At 51.1% G+C, this 16,890-nt stretch overlaps 2 protein-coding genes across 2 annotated transcripts in view; one reads left to right on the top strand and one right to left on the bottom strand.

Moving 5' to 3' along the window:
* Positions 1-307: 307 nt before the first annotated feature.
* prpf4bb (pre-mRNA processing factor 4Bb) lies at positions 308-9,615 on the top strand. Its single transcript, XM_067251410.1, has 15 exons — positions 308-373; positions 1,136-2,404; positions 2,973-3,149; positions 3,366-3,524; positions 3,768-3,849; positions 4,045-4,246; positions 5,312-5,385; positions 5,680-5,770; positions 5,903-6,050; positions 6,277-6,414; positions 6,661-6,814; positions 6,901-7,015; positions 7,249-7,400; positions 7,587-7,673; positions 7,950-9,615. Exons 1-15 carry the CDS (start codon positions 315-317, stop codon positions 8,151-8,153), a joined length of 3,111 nt encoding a protein of 1,036 aa, XP_067107511.1. The 5' UTR covers positions 308-314; the 3' UTR covers positions 8,154-9,615.
* A 1,636-nt stretch (positions 9,616-11,251) lies between these two features.
* gli3 (GLI family zinc finger 3) overlaps positions 11,252-16,890 on the bottom strand; it is a 51,549-nt gene continuing 45,910 nt past the window's right edge. The window contains exons 12-13 of the mRNA XM_067252226.1: positions 16,306-16,690; positions 11,252-15,679 (exon numbers count right to left, since the gene is read on the bottom strand). Coding sequence (XP_067108327.1) covers positions 13,167-15,679; positions 16,306-16,690 — 2,898 coding nt within the window. The 3' untranslated portion in view covers positions 11,252-13,166. The remainder of the gene's footprint in view (positions 15,680-16,305; positions 16,691-16,890) is intronic.

The raw sequence follows: 16,890 nt of genomic DNA, 5'->3' as shown, positions 1-16,890 counted from the left end.
AGGGCGCTTGATAATTCCCTGCTCTTGGGTTTCTTCTCTGACTAACTCTCTGAGAATATCCAGAAGTTTATACAGCATTATGTGCAACTCCAGGTAGCTCATTGAGACTTCCTTAACTGCAGTCCGTGCTGTCATTTTTTTTAAACCAATGCAATAGCCTACCACCCCCTGGTGCTCAAAATGAAAGAAAACGAACATTATTTTGCCAGAGAGCATATTCCCACGCCAGTACGGTAGGCGGCAGTTTAGCCACAGATTTAGTGTTGCAAGCGTACAAAGAAAAATATCGAGGAAGTGGCCTCCAGTTGAGGAAAATGGCCGACGTAGAGATGGAAATCGCGTCTAGAAGAATGAATAATGGAAACGAACACGTGTAAGGCATTTTGGAAGATTATACACTTAAGCAAAGTATTAGTTACATGGTTTTCCATTCCCAATAAGACGTGTAATCGTCGCAATTAAGTCACCGTTGTATTTAACTTTGGCTAATAGGACATTAGCTAACTGGCTAGCTAGCTAGCTAACATCTCACCGTATTAGCCAGCTTAGTTACGTATGCTTTGCTTGGTTTCCATCTCAAGAACAGCGTGTTCCAGCTAGCTAGGTTTCTATCCCACCAGCTATTTGTGTGCCTAGTGAGTAGTGTTTTGCCATACCATAAGGTAAAGCATATAATTACCCTACACTCACCACAGGTCAAGTGTTTTTAGCTTTCTGGCTAAATAGCCTCGACTTAACTTGCGATGCTAGATAGCTAGCTAGCTTTGTGTTTGTTAGCTAGCTGCTAACGTTAGCCGGCCTGATACAATGCTAGCTAGTTAGAAGCTATAGCACTACATAATTGTTACATTCACGAGTTCGCGATCAAGTTCGGAAAGCGATAGATGTAGGCTAACAACGTCAGTTGCACTACCAAGTTCCCCAAGTTTTGTAGAATTTGCCTTTTCGCTAGGAACATACATGTCGCATTGAACCCCAACTTGTCTCGTCTGCCGCCTTATTCCGGTTGACCGTGCAGCCAAATGAACAAATCTGGACAGAAAGGAATATGACTTTTGACGACGATACATCATTTGCTTAGTTCTTGACCAAGACTCGAGAGTAACACATCAAGGACTTTTTTTTCTTCTTCCAGGAAACAGGAACTGGAGGGATATGAAAAGAGTGGCAACGAGGAGGACAGCGGTGACATGTCCGAGGAGGAGGAGGAGGAGGATGAAGAGGCTGCAGAGGCTGGAGTGGCTGGAGAGGCTGGAGAGGAGAAAGCAGAGACTAACGGGGAGAAGGCTGAAGAAGGGTCCAAGCATCACAGCAGCGGCGGTGGCGGCAAACACAAGAGGAAGAAACATAAGCATCGAAGCAAGCACAAAAAACACAAGCACGCGTCCGAGGAGGACAAGGAGCGCAAGCGCAAGCACCGTCACAAACACAAGAAACACAGGCGTAAGGAGGGCTCCTCTCCTTCCGGCGCCGGGGTCCCGGGCGCCTCCAGCCACAGAAAAACTGAGTCCTCTCCTTCCTCGGGCAATCCCAGCCTGGACGACAGGGCTCTGCTGGAGGACCTGGAGAAGCAGAGGGCCATGATCAAAGCTGAGCTGGACAGCCAGCTGATGGAGGGCAAGGTGCAGTCGGGCATGGGCCTGATCCTGCAGGGCTACAACTCCGGGTCGGAGGAGGACGGGGACGGCCGGGTCAGGAACGGGGAGCAGCGCCAGAGAGCCGCCGCAGGGAAGCCCATCTCCCCCAGGGGTGTGAAGAGCGGCAAAGGCCGGCGGGACTCCACTGAGGCCAGCAAATCCACCTCCAAGAGGAGCAGGTCCAGGGACAGGGCAGGCAAGGAGGCCAAAACTGACAAGACGGCCAAAAGCGGCAAAGATCCAAAGGAGCGTGGTGGTGGGCGTGGAGGTTCCAGAGACCGGAAGCGTTCGCGGAGCACGGACAGGTCCAAGGAGAGGTCCAGGAAGTCACCTTCACCCCCCAGCAGGAGAGCTGAGCAGAGAGGCAGTCGCCCAGACAAACGCTCCTCGCCGCAGCCGGACGAGAGACCAAACGTGGAGCGCAGTGGCGGCCGCAGGTCCAGATCCCCCGGAGGGAGGGAGCGTCCGGCCCGGGCGGAGGCGGAGAGGGACAAGAGGCCCACCAAGTCCCCGTCCAAGGACGCGTCCTCAGGGAAGGAGAACCGCTCCCCACACCGGCGAGCTGTAGGACAAAGTCCCCCAAGGAGGCGCAGCCCCTCCCCTCGCACCCGAGACTCCTCCCATCAGGCCTCCACCTCGGTCTCTGAAAAGGCATCCAAGCCGAGCCACTCCCCTCCCTCCAGGGCAAGGTCTCCGGCGAGGAGAGGGCGTAGCCGCTCGCCAGAAGGCCGTCGCAGGGAGGTTGACAGACAGGACTCACCACTGAGGTAAGACTGGGGGGAAACTGGAGTGGAAAAACGTTCCTGGCTCCACAAGAGGGAGTCAGGTGGCTGAGCGGTGAGGGAGTCGGGCTAGTAATCCGAAGGTCGCCAGTTCGATTCCCGGTCATGCCAACTGACGTTGTGTCCTTGGGCAAGGCACTTCACCCTACCTGCCTCGGGGGAATGTCCCTGTACTTACTGTAAGTCGCTCTGGATAAGAGCGTCTGCTAAATGACTAAATGTAAATGTAAATGTAAGAAATACATGTTGGCCTTGCCACATAACATCCCTTTGTAAACCGATAGAAGGTTCACAACTTTGTGTTGTATATGTTGTTTTGGCAACTGAGTTATGGTTTTTGGAATCATTCGGGCCTACTTGAGTGAGTACTTGGTTCATATCAATGCCCATCCTAACTAACAGTAATTAAGATTGATTACTCTGAAGCACAGTCTGCATATTGGACATTTTAGAAGAATGTTGCAGAATGTCTTGCTCAGCCTGTTTGTATCTCTACTTCTCTCTCACCTCACTCTTTTCTCTGCTCTCCCCCACCCTCTGCCTCCCTCTCCAGGAAGCGCCCCAGGCCAGACCTAGGACCAGGGAGAGACCGCTCAAGGGAGACCAGCCCCAGGGCCGCCCCTCGCCGCAGAGTCAGCCGCTCCCCCCTGAGGCGACGGTCTCAGTCTCCCCGGCGACCCGCTCGCCTCTCACCACGTCGACGTTTCAGCCGGTCCCCACTGAGACACAGGTGAGAGGAACTTCCCATGGTGCCTCAGCGCTCCGTTCCAGAACACTCAGCATTCTCTGCTCACTCTTGTGAACTCATATGATTACACTGTGGGCGGCAACAAACTAACATGGACTGGATTGAACCTTGCAATGTGTCTGTGGTGCTGGCCGTGATCCACCTGGTAGCTCAGACTGGTGTGGACACGGTCTTACCTGTGGCTCGTGTCCTCGGCAGGTCTGGGGAGAGGGACCGCTACGGGCGGATCCGGCAGTACCGGCGCTCCATGTCCCGGGACCGGGGCCGGAGGAGGAGGCGTAGCCGGGACGAGGACAAGTTCAAGGGAAGCCTGTCAGAGGGCATGAAGGCCGACAAGGAGTCCTCTGGGGAGGAAGTGTGAGTGGAAAGGGAACTACTTCCTGTGACAGGAAATGATGCATTAAATACATGTCCTTGTGCTCCCTTAGAGCAGTCGGTGCAGATATCACTGATCTGAGAGGACTGGGTGGGTGACTGCGGTGTGGATAGAGAGGTTGTTAACTGTAGACTTCCTGTCATGTTCGATCAAAGATCTCTCCTGGAGACGCCATTTGTCTGAGTTGAGTGTGTGTGTGTGTGTGTGTGTGTGTGTGTATGCAGACTGGAGGACTTTGACGGTGAGGAGGTGGATGAGGAGGCCCTAATTGAACAGCGGCGTCAGCAGAGGCTGGCCATCGTCCAGGTTGGTTCTCCTGGTCCACGCTCGTGCACACGCTCGTGCACATGCTCGTGCACACGCTCGTGCACACGCTCGTGCACACGTTCCTCTCACATGCATGCTGTCATGCACCATCCCCCCGTCTTGTCTCCTAATCCTTCCTCCTCTCTCCCCTCTTCCCACCTGCCTCTCTCGTCCTCTCTCTCTCCCCCCGTTCAGAAATACCGGGCGGGTAACGAGGACAGCAACATGGCGTCGGAGCCCAGCAGCCCGCAGAGCAGCACGCGCAGCCGCTCGCCCTCGCCCGACGACATCCTGGAGCGCGTGGCGGCCGACGTCAAGGAGTACGAGCGCGAGAACCTCGACACGTTCGAGGACAACATCAAAGCCAAGCACAACCTCATCGCCCAGGAGAAGGACGGTGAGGGGCCCCTCTCCTAGCTTCTTCCTTGAGGGTTTAGGTTGGTTGAGGGGCAGTTCTATGGGCGTATGTGAAGCCCTCTGTGACATGCTTGCGTGTAAAAAGGGCTATACAAATAAATTTGATTTGATTTGATCCTACACACCTTCTACATTGTTCTTGAGGGAGATACTTTGCTTTCCAAGCTGTTCATTTTCAGTATTAAAGCTCTGGAGAGCAGCAGCATAAGGTTTAGCTAAGAATTTCACCCACATCAACTTGGCCTTCGTTTTAAGGTCTCATGTAAGTGGAGTCTGTGTTGGCTGTTGATTTATAGTAGTCAGCTTCTCTCTCTCTACTTCTCTCTCTACTTCTCTCTCTACTTCTCTCTCTCTCTACTTCTCCATCTCTCTCTCTCCCTCTTTACTTTTCCATCTGCATCTCCCTCTCTCTCTCTCTCTCCATCTCTCTCTCTCTACTTCTCTCTGTCTCTCTTTCTCTCTCTCTCTCCCTCTACTTTTCCATCTCCATATCTCTCGCTCTCTCTTGCTCTACTTTTCCATCTCTCACTCTCTCTCTCTGTCTCTCTCTCGCCTCTCTCTCTCTACTTCTCCATCTCGCTCTCTCTCACTCTCTGTCTCTCTGCTTTTCCATCTCTCTTTCCCTCTCTCTCCCTCTCTCTCTTTCCCTCTCTCTCTCTTTCCCTCTCTCACTCTCTCTCTCTCTCTCTCTCTACCTCTCTCTCTCTCTCTCTCTCTACCTCTCTCTACCTCTCTCTACCTCTCACCATTGTCACTTTTCTGGGCCTGGGAGCTAGCTGACAGTGCTAAAGTGACTTGACACAAACAGGAAATGCAGGGTGTTTGAATCCCCCAGGGTGGCGTTGTTGATTGTGTCTCTCTCTTGTCGTGTGTCTATTCAGTCGCTGGTTCTATGCCAAGAACCTGGTATCAGCACAGCTGAAGCATGTTTTGATCTCTGCACAGTATGTGACTCAACAAAACGCTCCAAATTTCCTGTTTCTGCAAGAGACAACAAAATGGTTCCTGCTCTTGCTAACCTTCCTGTCCCTCGTGTGTTCACAAGGAGCTAACCCAAAGAAGCCCTCGGCCCCGGACATGTTCACCGAGTCAGACGACATGTTCGCTGCAGACTTTGATGTAAGTCATGGAGGAACCTACATGTTAATAACTATTCCATATTCAAATGCCAAATCCATCATAGTTGGATAATAGTAAAAAAAAAAAAAAAAAAAAAAAGAAGCTTAACAATTAACAATTTAACCTTAACAAAAGAAGCTTAACAAAGCTTAACAAATTTAGCGTACTTATACAAAAATAAGTAACAAGATCAAATAAAAACATTTATTAGAAAGCTGCATGCGTAAACCTGTTTAAAACCTTTCTGTACCGGCCTAGTTGTGTCTATCTGACCTTGTTGCTGTGTACCTCCAGAGTGCCAGAATGAGGGCTGCAGGCGTAGGGAAGGACTTCAAGGAGAACCCCAACCTCAGGGACAACTGGACCGACGCGGAGGGCTACTACCGTATGTCACCCTGACGCTCATGTACACACACACGCACACACCAAAGTAAAGAGGCAACTGTTCTGTCAGCCGAGCCCCCATCACGAGCACACACGCAGCAGACTGACCTTGAGCCTGGCATTCCTCCCCCAGGGGTGAACATCGGGGAGACCCTGGACAAGCGCTACGACGTGTACGGCTACACGGGCCAAGGAGTGTTCAGCAACGTGATCCGGGCCCGAGACACCGCCCGCGCTGGCCAGGAGGTGGCGGTCAAGATCATCCGCAACAACGAGCTCATGTCAGTTTGGAAATGCCATCTTTTTATTTTATTTTTAGCTATTTAAACTAGAGAAACACCTCTTGAGTCTTTTTGTCCTTCAACAATTCCTTCTCGTTCACCATTCTCTGGACTCTAGGAGTGTGGAATTGACTTAAATAGGCCATAGGGGCATCTCTGTGTGTGTTATTCTATAATGTTCAGGGCTGGTTTGACAGGTGGTGGTGGTTGTGTTTGACTCCTCCAGGCAAAAGACCGGACTGAAGGAGCTGGAGTTCCTCAAGAAGCTGAATGATGCAGATCCAGATGACAAGTTCCACTGCCTGCGTCTCTTCAGACACTTCTACCACAAGCAGCATCTCTGCTTGGTGTTTGAACCCCTCAGGTATTGGCCTATCAGGCTGCTCCTTACTGTCTGAACCCCTCAGGTACTGGCCTATCAGGGTGCTCCTTACTGTCTGAACCCCTCAGGTACTGGCCTATCAGGGTGCTCCTTACAGTCTGAACCTGAAACTTTTATACAGACATAGATACAGTTTCCATTTCTACAACTAACTCTCAATAACACAATGCTAACACTCTTAATAACAAAATGCTATAATATACCTTCCTTCCTTCTGTCCTTCCCCAGTATGAACCTGAGGGAGGTCTTGAAGAAGTATGGTAAAGATGTGGGTATCCACATCAAGGCGGTGCGTTCCTACATCCAACAGCTCTTCCTGGCTCTGAAGCTGCTCAAACGCTGCAACATCCTCCACGCCGACATCAAGCCTGACAACATCCTGGTACGCAGCACCCACGCACCACCCCCCTCCCCCCTCTCAGGGGCCACCCCACTGTGTCCTAACTGCTCCTCCTCTGTTCCTCCCAGGTGAACGAGTCCAAGACCATCCTGAAGCTGTGTGACTTTGGCTCCGCCTCCCACGTGGCGGACAACGACATCACGCCCTACCTGGTCAGCAGGTTCTACAGGGCGCCGGAAATCAGTAAGCAGCCCTGGACAACGTCCACTTCCTGTGTTGATGGAACATGTGACCATGTCTGTCACTGGGACAAGTTCCTCTCTCTCTCTCTTTCCATGCACTGTTGAAAACTGCTAGGATTGCTTAAGGGTTTGAAGACAGTTCTGACTCCTGCCACCAGGTGGTGAGGGGGAGCTAAGAAATGACCTTGTCCATTGGTATCATGGTCTGACACTTTGTGTGTGTGTGTGTCTCAGTCATAGGGAAGCCGTACGACTACGGCATCGACATGTGGTCCGTGGGCTGCACGCTGTACGAGCTCTACACCGGCAAGATCCTCTTCCCCGGCTCCTCCAACAACCACATGATCAAGCTGGCCATGGACCTCAAGGGCAAGATGCCCAACAAGGTACAGACAGCCTCCCAACTCCTCTGCCCCCCCGTCCAGCCTCAGGCTGGGGCTCTTCAGCCTCTGGAACAGGCAGTCTGTCTGGCCATGTGATCCTGTGGGGGGGGGGGGTGTCCTGTCTCGTGGCTGGAGGAGGGCTGTCCGGACTCATGTAGATGATGCAACCGTTTCTCTGTGTGTCCTCAGATGATCCGGAAAGGTCTGTTCAAAGACCAGCACTTTGATCAGAACCTAAACTTCCTGTACATCGAAGTCGACAAAGTGACTGAAAGGGTCGGTAGCTCCTTCTTCACTCACTCACTCACTCTCTGAATCACTCTCTGAGTCACTCTCGCTTTGACCCCAGTCTTTTATTATTTTAACTGAGTGAACAGTGTTTGTGTTTTTAATTGTTAGGTCTGATGGGTAACATTACTGAATTAATATCTTGCTTGTGAAGAAGCAAGAAGTCACACTGAAACTCTCTTTCACCTCTTCTATCCTTTCTATTGCCATCGGTCTCTCTCCCTACTCTCTCCACCTGTCCTCTCTGGTGTCCCCCCCCTCCAGGAGAAGGTGACCGTGATGAGCACCATCAACCCCACCAAGGACCTGCTGTCAGACATGGTGGGGGGTCAGCGCCTGCCAGAGGAGCAGAGGAAGAAGGTGATGCAGCTGAAGGACCTGCTGGACAGCACCCTGATGCTGGACCCAGCCAAGCGCATCAGCATCAACCAGGCCCTGCAGCACCCCTTCATCCAGGAGAAGATCTGAGGGCCCACGCTTGGCTGAGGGTCACACCAGCCCCCGGCTGGGTCTCGCCAGACCAGACTCCCCCCCCCCCCCCCCCCCTACCCCTTTACCAAGGAGAACGCCTGACCAACATCACTCAGACCCGAGGCCGAGTTTCGATTATCTAACGTGCATCCTTCCAAAGGCCTTCCTTCCCTCCTTCCTCCGCTCCTTGAAGATATCAGTGAGAACATGATTGGTCCTCACAGCTGTAATCCATCCTGTCATGTCTGATTTAGATATTTGAAGGATTTTGAGAAAGTAAAGGAGGAAGGAAGGAAAGGAGGATGTGGCGGAGTGAAGGTTGCATATGTGGACAATCCTGACAGGGCCCAGGCTGTACAGCACTGTACTAGACTACACCAGCCAGGAACACTGCATTGAGACAGGCCCAGATTCCCCGTGAGAATGTTTAGGATTTATTTTTGTTTCCTCCACCCTGATTTTGATGGATACAATATATTGTTTTTATTGTAAATAGGTCATTGAATAACTAGGCATTCATGAGTGATAAAATAACAAACAAAAAATACATCTTGTGGATCATCATTGTAAACTTCCCTTCTTCGCCCGGCGATGCAGTTATCAACTTTTTTTTATATTTAACTGGCATTGAAGTGACTGACTGGAAAAAAAAAGCATATAATTCCTGTAAATATGTCTATTGAATTGTTAAAGAATCTCTTGTCAGTCAGTTTAGTTTTGTGTTGTACTTGCTTTCAAATAGATGATAAAAATCCAATGATGATGGCACATGTTAATCTTCTTTATTTTGACTTTTTAAAGATCAACTAGCTCGCTGTGGGGCGATGCATGCTTCTGAATGTGCTGGACCTTAGTGCTCTCCGGTGCAGCCCAGTGTAAAAACTCTGTGTGATTAGATGTCGTCCCACGTGATGGTGCCACTACCATCTCACAGGACCCCCCCCTCATCCTCTTCCTCTCCTGGCTAGTACTGAAGGAATAGCATCACCTCTTGTACTGGACTCTCCCCAAACCACAGGACTGTCAAGACAAAGGTGGTTTGTTTTCTTTGACTAAACAGCTCCGTGGTTTCACACAGCTTCTCTCCCTCCTTCCTTCCCTGGCCTGGCCCCCTGGCCTGGCCCCCTGGCCTGGCCCCCTGGCTTGGCCCCTGGCTCAATAGGCTCTCAGATATAAGTGCCTCCTGCATGAGCCCTGTCTGTTAAACACAGAATGACGTTAGCCTCTTGAAGCCACGCCCCCAGTTGAGCCCTCTCTGTCCTCCTCCTCTCCGCTCATGTTGTATATATCTCATTGTTATCATCAGTTCTTGTGTTTGATTGTTAGTTTTTTTTTTTTCATTCAGTGACAGAAAAAAAAATCTTGTGATTTCATTAAAGAATAGAATTGTGAAACAAAGCTTATGAATAAGCACCTACCGTGTATCACCACTTTTAGTAATAAAATATTTCATATTCTATACCAGGCTGTGAATGTTGTTCTCTTTTGTCACTTGAGATTTTTTTAACAGATGTGTCCTGACCATATTTGCATTCACCTTAAGAGACAATAGCTTTCCATGTCCTAAGGTCAAAGAGGGCCTGTCAACTGAGGGCCTTTCTAGTTGGATTCAAATCCACAGTGATATATCCAAAATAGGTTTTATATTTATGTACAGAGGAAAATGTCATATTTATTCATCTTGATTCCAGACATCTTTAAGGTGCTTTCCCCTCTTAGAGAAGTTGGTGTTAGAGGCTCCATGGCCCTGCCAGTAGTCAGAGGAAGACGTGAGGCAGCTGAGTGACAGCCTGACAGGCCTCTCCTCCACCTCTGAACCTCAGCCTGGAGAGACCCAGACGAGCCCGCTCCACCCCAAGCCTGATGGTAGAAGGTAGGGAGAGGTGGGGGTGAGGCAGAGAGGTGGGGAGGGTTCTTCAGGGTGAAGGAGAGAGCTTCTTTGAAAAGAAACCATGTGAGACTATCTACCACTGCCTCAGAGCTTCAAAGGTAAAAGGCTCATCTACTGCATCCACTCGTAGCGATTTAAAACTCCTCTGTGAAATCCTCCAGAGCTCCATTCCCTGTGTATGATTGCAGTTATGTTCGCTGTTGGCACTTAGAAAATGTCAGCGCTTAGAAAATGTCTTGCCTTCTACAATGTCCGGAGGGGAAAAGTCCTAAGGATGTAAAAGGCCGTCTGAGGAGTTAAATGAAGAGTGTATTGGTTGTCAGTTTAAAGAATGTGTGAATACTTGGGCCATCGTGACATGGGGATGGTGAAGTCACTGAGAGGGCCCCTGAGAAAAACTAATGATGGTCTCTCAGCTTTGATCTTGTATGTATGCCATAGACTCTTCAGAACCAGAATGAAGCTATCTCCTGCCAGCAGGCACAGACATGTACAGATGTAAGCCATTAAAAGGCAAACATATGAGAGGAAGATGGGCTCTTATTTATTCCACAAATACGTCTGTCCACATCCTCCCGTCTTTAGAGAATGCTAAAGATTTCAAATGCCAGGATCAGCATTTTCAGCTATGCAGAGAGATATTACAGATAGCCTAAATAAAGGGAAATGGAGGATGCATCCTTGAGCATTTGGGCAGTGTCTATACATATGTATCCTATTGCCATTATCCAGCTCCTGAGGCAAATTGACATGCAGTTTTTATTAATTGCCTGTAGGGGGCAGCACAAGCCCATTATTTGATTCTCTATAATTCCATTATCATCAAGCCAGGTTATTTGGAGTTTGCCCGGTGGTGTGGTGCACGATAACTGCGTGTAGGAAGAAATAACCCCACGGTTCATACCACATTAATCAAATGTCTGGTAAACTTCTTTACTATTCAGAAACAAACTTGATTTAAGAGAACCTGGCCAGGACTTCCCTGGGTCAGATCAACTCAAAGTGAATGGTTGCAAACTATGCTGACATTTAAGTCTCATGCAGAAGTAAGTAATCACGTTACCAGTCAATGACACTATTCTTTCTCTTTATCCTTAGATGTGAGATTTTGTGTGACTTCTATAACAAAAATCCAGACCAATGCCATTTTCGCATTATTTCTTATCAAAAATAGCAGAAAGACAGGAGACGAAAATATATAATTTCCTTTTTTTTATTAAAACCATACAAACATTTGTGGTCAGTTATAAAAGAGCAGAGAGATTGTTCTGCCAGAGTAGCAGTGCTAGGCACTGCTCCCCCACACACAGAGAGTGTGGTTTGTCTGGACCCTCAACCAGGCCCTGGCAATCCCTGCACTCAAAGTCTTCTTAATTGGCCCGAGGTCTCCCCTCATATCTCAGCTAAACCTACAGAAATGAGTACAGTATTTACATGTTTAAAAAAGAAAAATGACGAGGAAGGTAAAAAAAAAAAAAAAAAAAGATAAAAGCTTATGCATTTCACACATCAACTTTTGAGATATTCAGACATTTCTTATATAAATGTGAATTATACAGTTCTCACAATACATTTTAACATGTTTATTTTGTTCATAATTAAGAATGGAAGATTGGCAGTGATCTTTTTTTTTTTGTTTTTTTTTTTGACAGGCAAATATAAGGCACATACCTCATGGCTATCCCCTCGGGTCTTTCACGAGGGAATGAGTCTCACCTCTCTCAAAGAAAACATGGATGCACAGCTACAAAATGACAAAAGTACCAAAACAAAATACAATCTGTACCTCATTGCTTAGCCACTGCAGACTAGGTAAACTATTCAATACATACTGAATATTGTATACTGTGCGCTCTCATTTGGGATTGCAAGGCAATACTAACACTGTGGACTTTACTGCAATACTTGGTGGCAGGACACACAAACTGTATTAAACTCATGTAGAGAATAAGATATGGATTATTTCCTATAAAGTCCAGATACAAACAAACAAAAATTAACACGAACACCTTGATGAGGTGAATATTTCATCCTAGTCATTTTAAAGGGCTTCATAAGACAAAAAAACATGAATTGGAAATCTTTAGCATAACGTAAAGCACCAAAGTAGGACCCTTTTTCTCTTATGAATCATGTGCTGGATTATCTGCTATATCATAAAAACACAAAAAACACATTAACTGTATGATAATCACTTCCCAACGCTCTCACAAAAGTCAATTTTCACAGAGACAACACTTTGCAACCCAACACCAACAATCCGATTTTCACAAAGGAAATATTAAAAAAACACATTGTTATATACATTTGTGAGTACAGTACCTTAACAGATGATGCACTGTAAGTCATATCGACTAAATTACTACATATCATGGCGTTTGTGAAGACTGAAGCGTGGTCCTCGTAATGTTGGACTCAATACCATATTGGAATACTCTGACAGAAAACACACCACTTTGTAAGACTTGGTAGAAGCACTGAAACATTAAGATTTACGTATTCGCAAAAGTAACATACGAACAAAACAACAATAGTAAAGGTGTAAATTTCGTTTTTAAAAAACAATGTTTATATAAAGATACCATCAGGGTCTTTTAAAGTCAATAGAGGAGCCCATTCTGACCTAGTAACAGTGGAGTGCCTGATAGGCTAGGTACTTAGCCCCTTGCTAGTGTTTATAAAGACAGTGTGTATGCTCCACCTTGAATACAACATGCATTTATACCGACAGTGTACAGTGAGAAAACAGCTACGATACTCAGAATACTTTTTGGGACAGGTGAGTAGGGATCTCTGGCCCCATGTACTTCTAGTCGTACAAACTGAAGGGCTTCCAAAAATAGCCTTCATTCCAGAAAAGGAATATATATATATTTATCTATACATATTTTTGACACATCCCAGGTCCGAGGAAAGGGATTACACTTTTACAAAATAAATCTGTTTGGCAACAAATCTGTATTGGGAACAAACATCATAAACTTCTTCATAATTTGTTGCTTTCTCAAAAGTTTGACCATCTCATTCCTCTTTTTTTATCCTTTCTTTTTCTGTAAGGTTTTATCTTCTGAGAGAGAGAAAGAGAGACAGAGGGAGAGATAGAGAGGGAGCGAGACCAGCTACTGCATAATAGCCAGAAACTTGCTTTCTTCTGCAAGGGAGGTGAGGAGGGAGCTCATGTCTCCAAGGGCCATGTTGCTGAGGCTGGGTGTGGGCATGGTGCTGTGGTAGGAGGCGGAGGCTCTGGGGGTGGTGAGTCGGGATGAGGTCCTGGACAAGCCCTGGAATATGGAGGGGCTCATCGGCCCAGACACCAGACTGCCCTGGTCGTAGGCCTCCTCCAACATGGAGCCAAAGTCCAGGCCCACCACCTCCTCCAGGGCCTCGGGAACGGAGCTGTCCACTGTACTGGTCACCTGGTCTGCCCCAGGGGACAGGAGGGCAGCAGGGCCCTCAGAACCCAGACACCCCACAGATTCCGCCATGGTCTCCAGCAGACACTGCTCCTCCAGAGCGGAGGAGGAGGAGGAGGAGGAGTTTAAGGACGAGGAGGAAGAGGAGTTCTTATTCTCCACAGGGTCAAAGCAGAGAGCTGGGTCACTATAGCCCGGCTGGTCCAGGTACCCCTGGTCTGGGGCCTCCAGCTTCAAGCCAGACACCTGGTGGGCCAGGGAGCAGGAAGGCCCCCCATTCCTCTGCCCTGGCTGGCCGAGGCCTGGGCTGGCCTGGTTGTGGACCTGGCTGTGGGGAGCCAGGTAGTGCTGGGGCCTGGTAGGGTGCCTGTAGCTGCTGCTGGCTGGCTGGCGTGGGGGTGCTGGAGCCTGGGGGAGGTGGTGGAGGACGGGGGCCTGGGGCAAGCTCTCCATGGAGGCCCTGCTCAGGAGAAGGTTGTCTCCGATCTGCCTGGAGGTGCTGTGGTTCTGCTGGAAGTGCGAGTGGTTCTGGGCGGGGGCGGAGACGGCCTGCTGTCCGTAGCCCTGGGGGAGGGGCCCCTCCATGATGTGGGAGAAGTCGGGCCGGCCGAAGGTGTGAGTGGAGTTGGAGACGCTTCCTCTCAGCTCCATGCAGGAGCTGAGTGAGGACTCAATCTTAACTCCTCCATTGACTCGACATGAAGCCTGGGTTTGGGTTTGGGCCTGGGTTTGGGCCTGGAGCTGGAGTTGAGGCTGGAGCTGGGGCTGGAGCTGGCTTCCCTGGGTGCAGTGGTTCTGGAAGTCCCTGGGGAACTGATTCGTCTGCTGAACCATCATGTTCCCAAACCTCCCGAATGGAGAGCTTGCCGGGCCTTGCTGCTCTGAGCTGACCCACCTAGCACACCTCTGGCTCTGGGCCTGGGTCTGAGCCTGGGTCTGGACCTGCTTGTGAGGGGACCTCTCTGCACTCCCAGAGCTCACCTCATTCCACTGGATGGGCATGCCCTCCTTGTTGGCTCTCTCTCTCTCCCCGACCTGCTGGTGCTGCTGGAGGCTGGGGAAGCTCAGGTTCATCCCCTGGAGCTGCTCCATCTCCCCCCCAGGCAGGAGGACCACGTCCCCATAGAAGTGCCCAGAGGAGAGGTCCTCGGGCTGGCCGTAGGGGCCCCCCTGGCCCTGGGAGTGGAGGTACTGCACCAGGTCGTCAGGCAGCATGTCCTCATCCCCCAGCAGCCCGTCCCCCTCCATGGCCAGGGCTTCCAGGGCGGAGTGCTCCATGATGCTGGGGGGGCAGGGAGAGTGCTGCAGGCCCCTCTGCAGGTTCCCCTCGGAGCGCGTGTAGTTCTGGAGGCTGAAGCTGCGGAGCTCGGCGGGGGCCAGAGACGCCGGCGGGTGGGGCAGAGGGTGGATGCTGTTGAGGCTGTTGAAGCGCTGCACCTGGGGCACGCCTGACATGTCCGGGGCGTGCGTCCTCACCGGGTCGCTGGCCCTGCGCTCGCCGTTTCCCGGGCCCTCGCCCGGGTAGAAGACCGCCCTTCGCCGATAAGCGGCGTGTCCGCCCCCGTACCCGTTGGAGCTGTTGTCGCTGCAGCGGCGCGGTCTGACCAGCGGGGGCAGCGTCTGGCTGCCCCCATCCGGCCCCTCCTCCATCGTGGCCATGCGGGTCTTGGGGTTCATCCTCTCCATGTTGGGCAGCGGCGTGGGCGGGGGCCCCCCCGTGGCGGCTGCGTACCTGGCCTTCAGGTGGTAGTGCTGGGCAGGGGTGAGGTTGAGACACCCCCTGGACCCGCCTCCTCCGACCCCGCCGAACCCTGCCCACCCCGCGCCCAGGTAGACGCCGCCTCCCCCTCCCCCGCCGCCTCCTCCTCCTCCCCCGCCACACTGGCTGGCCTCGCTGGAGCGCCGCGAGGCGTCGGTGGAGATGGGGTCGTAGGAGTCGGTGGAGCTGAGGTTGTGGAGGCGGCGGTGGTGGCCGGCGGCTGTCTCGCTCTGGGATGCCTGGCTGGAGCGCCGGCTAGAGAAGCACGGCGAGATGCCCGACGAGCGCCGGCTGCTGCTCAGGTAGGCGGAGCTGGTGGCGCTGCCGCTGCTGTCGCGCCGGTCCCTTCCCAGCATGCTCAGCACCGTCAGCTCTGTGTTGCTCAGCTCCGGGCGAAGGAGAGGAGGAGGAGGAGGAGGAGCGGGTAGTCCCCCAACACCTGGTCGGCCTAGACAAGAGCCTGGAGAGAGAGAAAGAGACAGACAGAGAGAGAGAGAGATTGAGGGAGGGATGGATGGAGAGAAGAGAGGAAGGGAGGGAGAGAGAGAAAGAGATGGAGAGAGATAAAGAGTGAGAGGGAAGGAAATAAAGGAGGGCAGAGTCGCGGGGCGAAATAGAAAGGGGAGGGTGGGAGAACGAAGAGAGGGGAGGGAGAGAGAAAGAGGAGAGGAAGAGCCAGATTATGAGACCAGTGGATGTGAGGAGAGAGGCCTCCGACAGATGCTACCTCCTCGCAAACACAACTGGCTCAGTCGGGCCATGTAACGTCATTACATGCTCTAATCACTGATGTGATGTACGCAGTGATACGATACGGAGTTGATACACATATCCCTGCGGAACAGACAATCTGGAGCATTAGTTACGCTCTAACGATTCACGGCGGCCAGCAAGCACACATTCCCAGTGATCAGTCCGTTCGGAGATATTTACAGTCACTTTCACACAACCTGATCCTCCCTATACTGTTGCAGAGAATGCCTATCAACCCCTCGTTACATCGCAGACATTAGACCAGCTGCTTAAGAAGCACAACATTTGTGTCTGTTGTGTTTGCTCTGAGGGTTTAAAGGAAGCTGTAGTTACCCTTGGTGAGGATGGCAGGCAGCATGGAGCCTCTAGGGGGCAGTGTGGGGGACAGGGTCCCTAGCCTGGGCAGAGCTCCATTAACCTGCTTCAACCTCTCCATCTTCAGGTGCTCCATCCATCTCAGAGGTCGCCCCACGCCACGCCGAGCCTGCAGGGCTGCCGTCGCCGTGGACACCGTGGAGTCCATTATGGGGGCGCTCATGCCCCCTCCGTCGCACTCCTCCTCCTCCCCCTCCTCGTCCGCCTCCTCGTCCTCGTCCAGCCCCTCCCCCGGTGAGCGTCCCGCGCTCACCGCAAGCTGGACTCCACGGCTGAGATAGGCGCTGAGGGGGGACTGGTCACTGCTGCATGAAGACTGACCGCCAGGGCTTGGCTGAGACGTCTGGAGGACGGAGGGAGGGTGGTGGAAGAGGGGGGAGAGGGAGAGAAGAGTGGAGGGGTGGCAAGGGGGGGAGAGGAGAATATGAGAGGAAAAGAGATGAGTAATGGTAGGAAGAAGATGGGGAAAAAGGAGAAGTCATGAATATGATTCAACGCGTTACCAGTTGACATCAGTCTTAGGGTGTGCATGGTTTTCAGGGT

Source organism: Osmerus mordax, chromosome 15, assembly GCF_038355195.1.
Source record: "Osmerus mordax isolate fOsmMor3 chromosome 15, fOsmMor3.pri, whole genome shotgun sequence".
Classification (NCBI taxonomy): domain Eukaryota; kingdom Metazoa; phylum Chordata; class Actinopteri; order Osmeriformes; family Osmeridae; genus Osmerus; species Osmerus mordax.
The sequence above is the reverse complement of the archived record's forward strand: the minus strand, read 5'-3'. Positions and strand labels throughout refer to the sequence as shown.

Coding starts and splice junctions, on each gene's coding strand:
- prpf4bb (XM_067251410.1), top strand. CDS start 315: ATGGCCGACGTAGAGATGGAAATCGCGTCTAGAAGAATGAATAATGGA. Junction 4,247..5,311: donor CATCGCCCAGGAGAAGGACG/GTGAGGGGCCCC, acceptor TGTGTTCACAAG/GAGCTAACCCAAAGAAGCCC. Junction 5,771..5,902: donor CGACGCGGAGGGCTACTACC/GTATGTCACCCT, acceptor TTCCTCCCCCAG/GGGTGAACATCGGGGAGACC.